General features: G+C 37.1%; 1 protein-coding gene across 10 annotated transcripts in view; it reads left to right on the plus strand.

Moving 5' to 3' along the window:
• Window positions 1–13,206, plus strand: part of chd9 (chromodomain helicase DNA binding protein 9) — a 210,421-nt gene that overhangs the window by 133,036 nt on the left and 64,179 nt on the right. For all 10 annotated transcript variants that reach the window (XM_052028372.1, XM_052028375.1, XM_052028373.1 and 7 more), the window contains 5 exons: window positions 1,698–1,819; window positions 4,379–4,622; window positions 8,407–8,583; window positions 9,536–9,679; window positions 10,809–11,064. In XM_052028372.1, the coding sequence (XP_051884332.1) occupies window positions 1,698–1,819; window positions 4,379–4,622; window positions 8,407–8,583; window positions 9,536–9,679; window positions 10,809–11,064 (943 nt within the window). The remainder of the gene's footprint in view (window positions 1–1,697; window positions 1,820–4,378; window positions 4,623–8,406; window positions 8,584–9,535; window positions 9,680–10,808; window positions 11,065–13,206) is intronic.

The following is a 13,206-nucleotide window of genomic DNA, read 5'->3' on the forward strand; positions in this document are numbered from 1 at the left end:
GTATTACCCAAGTACCTTTCATTATTTTTAAAGATTGGAAATAATTTTGGTGTTGAATATAAATTCTTAATAATGGTCAGCTTTGATTTAGTAGTAAGAATTGATTTAGTGGACTCTGACTCAGAAAGTTGAGGGTTTTGTGTAGAAAATCAGAAGTATGGAAGATAATTAATAACTCCCTGGATGAGTAGTGATACCACTTGTTCAAATGTATAGTGAATCTTGGTGAACACAATCCCAAGCTTTAGTTATGAAAAGGTTTAGAGGGATATGGGCCAAACATTGGCAAATGAGATTAGCTTAGGTGGGTACCTTGGTCACCACGAATGAGTTGGGCCAAAGGGCCTGTTTCCATGCTATATTCCTCTATGACTAAGAGATTCTTAACAAACTGCTGGCTAGCACTACTCAAAAGCAGAATGAATATTTTAAAGGTATGTTTTTTTTCTTTAATAGACAATAACATTTTCAGATAATACACATGTAATGTAAATGTGTTTTGTTACATTTGTAAAACTGAAATGCTGCTCTGTGAAACTTTGGTTTGGGGAATGAGTGAGTATGGAAGGGTGTAAGCAAATATATATAAATCATCAGATTGCAAAGTGTCTCAAGGTGGGACTAGTGAAGGTAGGTCTTAAACATCCAGGAATTAAGATATAGCATCTTGGTTTTCCTAGCTAGAAACAGCCATAGAAGAAAATTTTGAAAAAGTTACTATTGGATCTGCTGTTCCAGGTAGTGTCATATGTATTTGGTTTGTATTGTTACAGGAGCATTCCAAGAAGTTACTAAAATATATGTCTTGACTTAACAATCGTTGTTCCTTTATTGTCTTTTCAGAGGTTGGATGTATACATATTGGCAATTGTGCAAGGTTACTGATTACTGTTTGTATATCAATGAAAATAAGTTGTTACAATTTCTTAATCACAGTATCGTATAGGTAGATATTGAGCTGTGGGTGTCTGTTCGAGAGGGTAAAGAAAACTTGGATTTTTTTTTGTGCCTTTCAGGGACACCTTATAGCCAATGAAGTAATTTGAAGTGTGATTACTGAAATGATCTAGGAAATGCTGCAGCCAATTTACACATAGCAAGCTGCAACAAACAGCAATGTGATAATGACCAGATGGTGCTTTTGGAAATGCCGCCTGAATGTTAAATATTGACAGAGAAACTTACCTACTAGTGTCATGAGATCTTTTATGTTCTCTTTGGACAGCCGAAGAACTCCTGGTTAAATGCCTTGTCTGAAAGACAGCACCTCCAACTGTGTAGCACTCCTATTTTTCTGCTGATGTTCTGGAGTGGGACTTGAACCAGAGCATTAATTCAGAGTCAAGAGTGCCATTGACTGAGCCACAGCTGAGAGGACTATTTTCATTTTAAAATTTATCACATTGAAATGAAAATACAAAAATAACCAAATCTAAAAGGCATCTGCAAAAGTCAAAAACAAATAATTAAAGCATACAATATTTTGTGCTGCCCTGTATTTTGATTAGCTGTTTGGATATAACTGAATGACCATTTTTATTCAAAATTTAAACAGGTTAACAGTAAAATATATGATGCCAAAGAACATCAGGGCACTATGAAAAATGGCGATGCTTAATAATGACTGTAAGAGTTTATTTTCTAATGCTCAGCTATTTCCTTATTTGTGCTTTATTTTCATATCCATCTTAACAAAGGAGCGACCTCCTCCCACTGTTTGGAAGAAGCTTGAAAAATCCAGGGAATACAAGATTGGTAATGAGCTCAGGGAGTACCAGTTGGAAGGGGTTAATTGGCTCTTGTTCAACTGGTATAACAGGTAAGAACATAGTCTAAAGAATATGCACTTTTTATTTTAAATAACTGAATCTTATGTGACCAAGAATGCAGAACATTTTTCCACAAGGAAGTCTGGAATTTTTCATTCCATCCTGATGAAGGTTGCCCTAAATAAGGTGATCAGATGCAATGGTGGGACACTGTTTATATATGCATCTATGTGAGACAGTTTGATTTGGTGTAATAAGAAAAAGTCAGATTGCTGATAAGGTGATATCACTTTTAATTGTGAGTAAAATTGAAGTGCTTAATATTGGAATGGAATTTTGTTTTATTCTGTTTCATGGGATGTAGATGCTGGAGGTCAATGCCAGCACTTGTTGTCCATCCCTGAATTGAGGAGATTGCTAAGAGTCAACCACAGTACTTGGTCTGGCTTTGCATATAGATCAAACTGGTTAATGACAGCAAATTTCCTTCCCTGAAGGACATTAGTGAATAAAAGGGGTTTATACAACAAACTGGTATGTTTATGCTTAATCTTAATAACACTAGCTTTTGCTTTTAATTCCAAATTCACTTAATTTATTGAATTTAAGTTCCTCGGCTACCGTGGTGGGATTTGAACTTGCGTCTTCAGATCAGTAGTCCAGAGCTCCAACTGTTCAGAAGTTTGACCATTATGCCATTGTATAATTTATTTTAGTTCTAATGAAGATTTTCTACAACTGCAGTTTCTCACTGGGATTGATATTGTTCAGGTCTTGTGCTGACTGTTATATTTCATATTGAATTACAACGAAATTTACAATTTGTTATGTTGGTTTGCTCATCTTCCAGTTCTGTGCAGAGATTTGTCATGTTCTGATGTATAACAAGGTTTGTTTGTTATTCACAGCACTTGAGGGAATGAGCATAAAATTAACAAATTAAGTCCAAACAAAGCATCAGTTTCACGGAGTAACAGATATTGTACATTGAGGAATTCCTACTGTATACTTTGCTTGTGATCAAAGTAATTGTGCTCATTTGTAAACATCAATTAGTGAAATATACTTTGCCCAAAGGTGCTGGCAACTTTAACTTAAATAAAATCTTCAGTTCCAATATTTTCCAATTACAGATTATGAAATAAGATCCAGTGAAAGGAGGAGCATGACTGTTTGGTTTGTAAAATGAACCAACAATTAAAAGGCTGTGCAGGCAAAGATAATAAAATGGAATATAATGGCTCTGATCATGTAGCACTGGCCAAATAGAATTTTTAATCCATGGAATGCAACAAAGCAGGTTAAATAATGTACACTGAAATGTTAGGTGAATATTATGGAATTCTGCGAGTTCAGGAAGCAGTGTCTTTTTTTCCCCTCCTTATAATTAAACCACTGGGGTTTTTTTTAAGAAAATGGTTTAAGTAAGTTACATGATCATGCAAATTCTATATTGAGTAGCCTTAACAGCTTGACCCATTCTTGTTCAGTGCTTAGTTTCTCACTCATCATCAACTTACATTAATGGCCTGGATTTTGCAGTCAGACTTGGGTCAAGGTGATCCCTGTCATCAAGCAGCCAGAAGGATATCAAACCAGCTCTTCAGAAATCACATTAAGGATCTTCCAAGAAGAATGCCAGGGAAAAAGAAGCAGAATTGTTAGCTAATATTTTACATAGAATTTTACACTCATAATTAAGATAGAATTTAAAACATTATGAATTACTTATATTTCAATTATTTTTATTTTAAAATCAGTCATATTGTGAAATATTCATTTGATAGAATTATAATGCACATTAATCAGTTTTTCTGGGAGGACTAGATAATTGCAATGCAATGAGCAAGGCCTTATGCATTCCAAAACACAGATCTCGCATAAAAAGACTAGTTCATAAATTATTGTCAATTCAGCTGTTTTCCCTTGATTTCCACAAAGAGGCTGCGCAAGGGTGAGGCCTGTGGCAGATGGCCTAAAGCACTGAAAGTAACTTTGGGGTTTCCATGCCAAACACATTTTCCATGTTAAAATGCACGCTCACAAAAATTCCACATTGGTATTGTTTACAACATATTGGCAAACAAAATCCAGGCCATTAATGTAAGTTGATGATGAGTGAGAAACTAAGCACTGAACAAGAATGGGTCAAACTGTTAAGGCTACTCAATATAGAACTTGCATGATCATGTAACTTACTTAAACATTTCTTGATTTTGCTTATTCTGGGAAAAAATTTCAGAAGTACTTACTGCTCAATTCAAATATTTTCAAAATCCGAACTCAACCCCTATGTAGCAATCTTTCCTAAACACGTTATATCTTTTTCTTTGAAATACTAGAGTAGAAACCCCAATGCCAGTGTAGTTATTGTGACGTTTTAATTATTGGTAATGAAACATGCAAGTTTATGAAGATATAAATTCCTTTTAATTAACACCAACACTGTTTATAATAGCTGCTCAAAGAAGATTCTCTATTGCAATAAACCCCACCACATATCATTGCTCAAGTAACTTTTTTCTCAGTTTTCTGTTTCATGTTGTATAAAGCTGAAAATTTATTATGTGTAAGAACCTAGAATGAACATAATTATTTCTGTATTCCAGGCAAAACTGCATTCTTGCTGATGAAATGGGTTTAGGCAAGACCATCCAATCTATTACATTCCTTGATGAAATCTGTCTGACTGGCTTGAATGGCCCTTTTCTCATCATTGCACCTTTGTCTACAATTGCAAACTGGGAAAGAGAATTTCGCACATGGACAGACCTGAACGTCATCGTTTATCATGGCAGTATGATCAGTAGACAAATGATTCAACAGTATGAAATGTACTTCCGGGACTCAGAGGTACAATCTTTTCATCTAAACCATCAGCTGATTTTAAACTGACTAGACACTCAGCTTTTTTCATTTTGTTTGACTTGGATGATATTCTTTAATTATTCATCGCCTTTGGAATCATTTCAGTGCTTTTGAACATGGATATTTTTTAAACATTGATGAGCAAATATCTAATGTTGAACTCTTAAATTATTAATCCTTTCTAACATTCAGTGGCCATCGAAGATATTGCCGAAAATTAACTTTTCATATTTCAATTGTTTATTTTTGTGAGCCTGAGCTTACTGACAAATTCTTCTAAGTTTTGGCTCAATGCTATAAACAGTCCAATGTCAGACCAACCTAGACGATTAGTCTTACTGCGTGAAAACTACAGTTCACTGTTCCAGCCATTTCATGTGCTAAGAAAGCTCATTTTTAAAGGGTGCTTTGTTCCAGGCAAATTAAAATCCAATCTGATGCTTTCAGTTACTGAAAAAGCAGGAAAAAAACCCCGCAGATCCTGGAAATCTCAGATAAAATCAGCAGGTTTGGCAGCATCTGTGGAAAGAGAAATGCAGTTAACATTTTAGGTTGTTGTCTTTCCATGATTTGTGATTAAAAGGTCATTGACCTGAAATGTGCATTGCTGAGTATTTCCTGATCTATATCGTGGTTTCAGTTGTGGATGTTAAGGAGGTTAGCTCCTTTTATTCTGTACTTTATAAAGACGCATTCTAACCTAAGCATGTAACTCTCCTAAACTGCAGTCACACAACCAGTTTCCTCTGTACTGGAAACAAAGGGCATTACACAGACCAGCTGTGTGAATAGTTGCTGTGGCAAAAGAGCTGTTTACATTAGCACAGTATTAAAGTGCCTTAAGTAGATAATGCACACCGTCTTCAAACTTTCACCAGAATAATATCACAGACAATACCATATAAAATCCACGCAGAACACACATCTGTCAAAGCAGTAGTTCTCGTATTAAGAATGGTGCCTGGGGTTGAATCCAAGCTGTTCACTGTTTACTTATTCATTGGGCTAACAAAGTTGGCTAGTGTCACATTGATCTGGGTACCAGTTACAGAAGCCAACAACAAATAATCATTCTGATCATGGGTATTGTGTTTGTTGAAGTTAAATAGAGCATATATTGTTGCTGCTTTGTGACTGACTGAAGCAATGAAATGTTACAGTCATACGAAAGGAAAGGGGCCCTTTGCCCCATTGTATCCACACTGACTGTTAAGCACCCATCTACACTAGTACCTTTTTTTCTTTCACATTCACAACATCTCATCCCAACAGGTCTCATGACAACCCCCTGCAGTGGGGACAATTTACAGTTGTCACTAACCTGTGTGACAATTCAAAGCATCCAGATTAGCCACCATCTGTAATAGTAACATGTAGTTGTGAGACTTTCCTGCACTGTGGAGACATTTCTTTTAAATGTATTTAGGATGAAACAATATTATGATAATTCAACTATTAATGGAAACGTTCACAGTACAGTTTTGATGCCATGGATTGATTAAAAATGAAGTTCAAAAGTTGCTGTGGAAGTCCAGCAGTTTTCAGCTGTTTTTGGTCAATTACTATTAACGATCTTTGCTTGCGAGTTGTTGTGCACACAAGATAGAAAGGGCACGTTGCAAACTACATAGTACATAGGACCTGAATGTAGGAGGATCTGTGCATCTCCTCTGTCAATCAGATTGAAGGATGTTAGAAATAACAGCACAAAAACAGAGTCGGGTGTAATTTAGAGTAGTAAATCTAGTATCAAATCGATACAGAGACAAGAAAGATTGATTGACAGAGGGGAAAAGAGTAAAAGTCCCTAAACTTATAATTATGTTAAAATAACTTCCAACTATTACAATCAGAAGATCGAATGATAACTTCTTGATCTTTGTGTTTAATTGTCCAGTTGGCAAAATATCATCATTATTAAATGGGCAGCAACAACAGAGAACCACTGGACTTCCACAGCAATACTTAAATTTTAATTTTAATCAATCCTTCAGGATCAAACGTTGTGACATTTTTTTCACGAATTACAATATGAGCTATTGTGTCTCACCTGTCATTTTGATAGCAATTTTGGGGCCAGTAGCCTCCAGAACCTGCTTTGCTTTTATGTCAGCCTGATTAGATAAGTTGTCCACCTTAGATGACTGCAAAGATGACTGAAGTGAGATTAATTGGTCTCGTGCCAGTTTTGAGTGACTGGAATAATAAACCACAATGTCACCAATTCAGTGACAGAATTAAAGAGACAGCCTCCCTCAGAATTGCCACCATTCTCAACACTGCCAACATGGAAGGAGGCAGGTGGATAAATAAATGTTAATGGCTGAAAGCACCTTTTGTTGTCTGTGTTTATGGATTCAAAATTGGAAAAGTATCCTATGCTATTGTAGTACAGCACTGACAATGGTTCAAAAAACTTCAGGCAAGATGTGTGTGCACGGTATGTTATTTGGTTGCGTTCTCCAGAAAACAATCTGTTTTCTTTTGGCTTTTGTTTCAACTTCTTACCCAAGCAGAATGTACTATATAGTCATCAATCTTTGTGTAAAATCTGAGCAATCTAATGTTCTCTTAGTTTGACTAAGGTGCTTGCTCATAAGGTTTCAAAGTACATCCAACTTTACAAATTCTTGCGCAACTCTATAAATTTTGTTTATCCAGTGTAAACCTAGTTGTGGAGCCTCTCCCTAATTTATCGTTCAAAGTTAGTTGCCCATTGCTGAAGATCCACAACTGAAAAAATATTCATTGTAGGATTATGATAACTGTGGTTGAACCAGAAGATGGAGTTTTACCCAAAAGCTGATCCATACTTCTAGCTGACTATGTTTACAGAAAAAGGGAAAAGTTCTATTGTTCATCACTTATTAATAATTTCAGCATGAAATTCACAAATATAATAGCAGTAAAGGTCATTGCCATCAGAATGTTAATGAACATTTGCTGATAGAAAATGTGTGAAACAAAAAGTGAACATTTTGTAGCTTTTCCATTGGAATTGAAAGGGTAATGTAATGGCATGTGGCACCAGTGTCTGGTAGTTCATATAAAAGCTTTAATGCCGAAACTCAGAAATAAAACAGAAAATGCTGGAAGCACTTGGCAAGACAGGTAGCATCTGTGGGATGAGAAACAGTAAAGGTTGCAGATCGAAGAGCTTTCATCAGAACTGGGAAAGAGAGAAAACAAGTTAGTTTTATGTTGTAGAGGGGGTGGGGAGAATGATAGGATAAACGGAGTATGTTTATGAACGGGTGAGGCTAGAATCGCTGTGGTCAGAAGCCATCTGGTTGATAAGTTGATGAAGGGAAATTAGAGTGAAAAAAACAAAAGGACATATAACAGCTGTGAAATGCAGGTCAGATCTGCAGGAAGTATCCAGCAGATCAGATGGTGTCAATCGAGAGAGAAAAATGAGTTAATATATACAGTAATAAACAGTAGAGCTCGACAGTCGTGATATTAACACAGATAGCAATTACCTGAAATTGTTAAATTCATTTATGTTTCCTTTTGGATTTGTCTGCATTTTCCTTTGCTGCCTAATTAATAGGATTCTTCAAACGCTTTTCATTTGCTTCACACCTTTCTTTTAGAGAATTCACTGTAGTTTATCCTTTCCTGAGGAGGGGGATATCATTTAAATGATCACTCGGATCACTGGTAACTTCAGTTACAGTTTTGCCAAACCTGTAAGGGAGAATTGTTTTAGTGTGAAAACAGGATGTAGATCTCCTCATGATTTTTGATTTTTGCTCCTAATCCCTAGGGCCGGATCCTTCGGGGAACATACAGATTTAATGCCATGATAACTACTTTTGAGATGATCCTGGGTGGCTGTCCGGAACTGAACGTAATTGAGTGGCGCTGTGTGATCATTGATGAGGCTCACAGACTGAAAAATAAAAACTGCAAATTATTGGAAGGACTGAAAATCATGAATCTGGTGTGTTTATAAAATTGGTGGAAAATTGTTGCACATTATTTAACATAGTTGATAATGGATGTTATAGCTGAAATCCAACCAAAGCAAACTAGATCCTGGGCAGTTTTGTTTATTCTTGTGATGTTTTACCCTGATTATTTTGTTTTGCTTTCTGCTAATTATTAAGCAAGCAATTGAACTAATGTAATAAATGAGATCAGTGGGATTTTTCAGTCCTTTTGTTGTCTTATTAAGATTAAGATATTCAAGTAAATGCTTACAGTTCTTTTGAATTGTTTATTAGTATTAACCATAGCATTTTAAAGATAATAGTTTAGATGCATAAAAGGAACTGTCAGAATAGTTTTATTAAATCACTGGTTCTGTCACTGCACACTTCCTTTGGTAACTGAATCAGTTTGGGTAATTGGTTTATTGTTGTCCTGTGTACTGAGATACAGAGAAAAGCTTTTGTTGGCATGACATCTGGACAGATCATTCCATACCTAAGTACATGGAGGTAGTACAAAAGGAAAACAAAAACAGAATATAGTGTTACAGTTACAGAGAAAGTGCAGTGCAGGTAGACAAATAAAGTGCAAGACCAAGATGAGGTAGGTTGAGAGATCAAGAGTTCATTTTTATCATATGAGAGGTCCATCCAAGTTTATTTGGTTCATTAACTCTGAGCGAATTATCTTGATAACAGAACTAAAATTTTAGTCCCACTTTTTCAAAAAAAAAGAGCTGAACTGCTTTGATTAGGATTGTACTGATGAAATCAACATGTCAACATCAAAAGTAGCATTAATTTTTGGAGAGGGTCCTTCTTATCCTTCCTCCTCCATGGATTAGTTGTGAGTTTCTAACTCAAAATAAAAGCACAAGGAAGGGAGGTAGCTGGATTTGGTTTTCCTGATATGTGACTTATGAAACCTGATGATGAAGTACAAATCCTTTTATCTCAATCCAGGAACATAAGGTACTTCTTACGGGAACTCCATTACAGAACACGGTGGAGGAGTTGTTCAGTTTGCTCCACTTCCTGGAGCCTCAGCGTTTCTCATCAGAAAATACATTCATGCAGGAATTTGGAGATCTAAAGAGTGAAGCACAGGTATAAGAAAAGTGACTTACTTGTAAAGTTAAATTTAAAATATAAATTGTATTTAAAATTGGAATAATTCTGATGCTGATTAATAACAGTGAACTGATTTAAAAATAGAAAATGCTGCAAATGCTCAGCATCAGTGGAGAGAGAAATGGAGCTAATGGTCCAGGTTGACGGTTGAACATCAGAAATATGCTCCCTAGTTCTAGATTCTCCAGCTAGATAAAACAACCTCTTGGCATCTCCTCTGTCAGTCCCTTTCAGAATCCATGTCTCCGTGAGATCAACTCTCATTCTTCTAAATTTCAATGAGTGTAGGCTAAACTTCTTCATAGAACAAGACCCTCATCCAAGGAATCACTCTTATAGATGTAAGTTGTCCTGACTTAAAGCCAGAATGTTATTCTTCAGATATGCATACAGTACTCCAAATGTGATCTTGCCAAAGCTCTACAAATTCACCAATACTACTTTACTTTGGTATTGCAAATCCTTTGTGATAAAGGCCAACTGACAATTTGCTTTTTGATAGCTTGCTGTACTTGCACCTCACTGCTTTATTGGAGAATTTTACCAACATCCCTGCAATGCTAGACAACCGTATTTTGAAACATACTCAGTAGGTTTGACTTGCATGTTTGGATTAGCAAGATAACAAAATAAACTTCCTGTATGACTCAATCTGTAAGCATTAACAGACTGAAGACACTGAAAGGCCACCACTGGATAAGTCAGCATGAAAAGCATGAAGTAATGTAATATCAAAATTAAATTTATGTCCACATTAAGCAGAGGGATTGACAATCATATAAATAATTCATCATACGGGAAGAAATCTCTTAAAAATTTATTACACAGGCAGTTCATTGTCGGGGGAGAGGGATGGGAAGAGGTCACTTCACTTGTTTACTAATATAAAGCAGTGGAGGCATCCTCTTTCAGAATTAGCTGCTAGACCAAGAAGATCCCTTCGTCTCCTTGTTTGTTGGTTTGCTGTACCAGCACATTTAGGTCCGTAGTTCAATTAACGTATCTTATTGCTCTTCAAGTACCTTTGATTATGTTGCATGTGTCCATCCCAGTCCATGCATTTAATAGAAGACAAACATGACCAAATGCATGATTTTTTTTCTAGGTGCAAAAGCTTCAGGCAATATTAAAGCCCATGATGCTGCGGCGTTTAAAGGAGGATGTAGAAAAGAAGCTGGCTCCTAAAGAGGAGACCATCATTGAAGTAGAACTAACCAATATTCAAAAGAAATATTATCGTGCAATCCTGGAAAGAAACTTTACTTTCCTATCCAAAGGAGCTGGACAGGCAAATGTGCCAAATCTCGTCAACACAATGATGGAGCTTAGAAAGTGCTGTAATCATCCCTACCTTATAAAAGGTAAGAATCTGACGATCTCTCTGAAACAATTGCTTTACTTAATATTCCTATACAGTTGAAAGTGCTGGGTTTTATTTTCTAGCTCTGTTAATTCAACAGAACCATTTTCCTTTAAGGAATTTCAACAGAAATTCCCTGAATCTTGGCCAGCTTTCAATTAGTTACTGTCGATATGACAATAGTGCCGTAAAATCGGAAGTCATTTAGAAATTGGGTGTCTTAATATTGTCCATCTAATCATTACTATCTAATCTTTAAAACAGCAGTGAGTTGCATCATAAGTCAAATTAGCACGTAAACAAAATATTTTTTTCTGATTGATAACAATTAGAAGATTAATGCTGTTGCATTTAGTTTCAAAGGCAGGATTTTATATGCGCCTAGAGTAGGCAGTGGTAAGGGGATAGAAATCCAAGATATCTATTTTATCTAATTTTGAGATGCAATAACTTCACTTTTACTCTTGGCACTGCCAACTAGTGAAAGTATTCAATTTATATCTTTCTGTAGAAAATCTTAGTTGGTTTGCTTATCTCTTAAAATGTCAGGCCCTGTTAGATTGATAGCAATTTATATCTCTTGCAGAGGCATTGAAAGGTATCAATAACTGAGTTTAAACAAAGCTAACTTTTAAAAGTTCATTGTGCAATCTTAACAATTTACAGCACGATGACAAAGTTTGACTTTTCGGCCTCTTTCTCCTGCCAGGCAATTTTTTTATACAAACTATTTCGGTTGCAGGAGAAGTTGCAGTTAACTTGCACTGTGCAAATTTCAAAAAAGAATGATGTGATAATGACCAGATTGGATGTTTTTGTGATGTTTACAGAGGATTTACTATTGAGAAAACACCAGGGATAACTTCTTCCTCCCACCCTGCCTCCTGTGAGGATGTCATCCCTTTTTTTCAATTTCTCCGCCTCTACCACATCTCTTCTTAAGCCTTAAAGTGGAAAACCACATGTTATGTCCGATCTGTGCCCTCCTTCCGGAAATGAGGCTTCCTCTCTGTCATAGTTGAGGGAGCTCTCACACTCATTTCCTCCATTTCCCATGTACCTGCTCTCGCATCCTCTCTCTCAGAACAGCAATAGAGTTCCCTTGGTCCTCATGTTGCAGCCCACCAGTCTCTGCATACAACCCGTCATCCTCTGCCATTTCTGCCAACTTCAACATGACCCCACCACCAGTCACATCTTCCCCTCTCCCTGCCTTCTGCAGGGACCGGTCTCTTCATGACTCCCTGGTCCACTCATCCCTCCCCACCCACCTCTCCCTGTCCCGTGGCATTTTCCCCTGCAATGTAGGAAGGGTAACACCTGTCCCTTCTCCTCTCTCACCACCATCCTGGGAACTAAATAGCCCTTCCAGGTGAGACAGAGGATCACCTGCACCTCTTCCAACTTGGTCTACTGCATTCAGTGCTCATGAAGTGGCCTCCATTATATTGGTGAAACCAAGCATGAACTGAGTGACTCTTTGTGGAGCACCAGCGCTCAGTCCACAACAGCCATCTCAAGCTTCCAGTTGCATGTCATTTTAACTCTCCTTTCCCCTCCCACACTGGCCTGTCTGTCCTTGACCTTCTCCATTGCTCCAGAGAGGTCAAACACAAATTGGAAGAACAACATCTCATATTCTGCTTGGATAGCTTACAACCAAATGGTATGGACATGGAATTTTGCAATTTCAGGTAACCCACTCCCCCAGTGTTCTCCTCCCACACACTCACTTGTCTGCTTAGTTTTCTTCTTCTGTTCTTCTCTCCCATCCGCTACCCCCCACCCCTCAACCCCACCGGGTTCCATCAGCCCATCGTCACCTCCCCATCTGGTTCCTCCTATCACCTACCTGCCTCTATTCCCACCCACCTGCCTCTATTCCCACCCACCTCTTGCACTGGCAATCTTTCCTCTTCCCTCTCCATCCTGATGCAAAACATTGACTTGCATCTTTTGCCTCCACGGACCAGAATTCTGTTTTTTTTGTTTCAGATTTCAGCATCTCCAGTCTCTTTTTCTTCATACCAGGGATAACTTACCTACTGTTCTTTGGAAAAAGGCACATAAGACTTTTTACATCCACTTGAGAAAGTAGATGGGTTTTTTGTTTAACATCTTGTCTGAAAAATGGTGCTTCCAG

Source organism: Pristis pectinata, chromosome 13, assembly GCF_009764475.1.
Source record: "Pristis pectinata isolate sPriPec2 chromosome 13, sPriPec2.1.pri, whole genome shotgun sequence".
Taxonomy (NCBI): Eukaryota; Metazoa; Chordata; class Chondrichthyes; order Rhinopristiformes; family Pristidae; genus Pristis; species Pristis pectinata.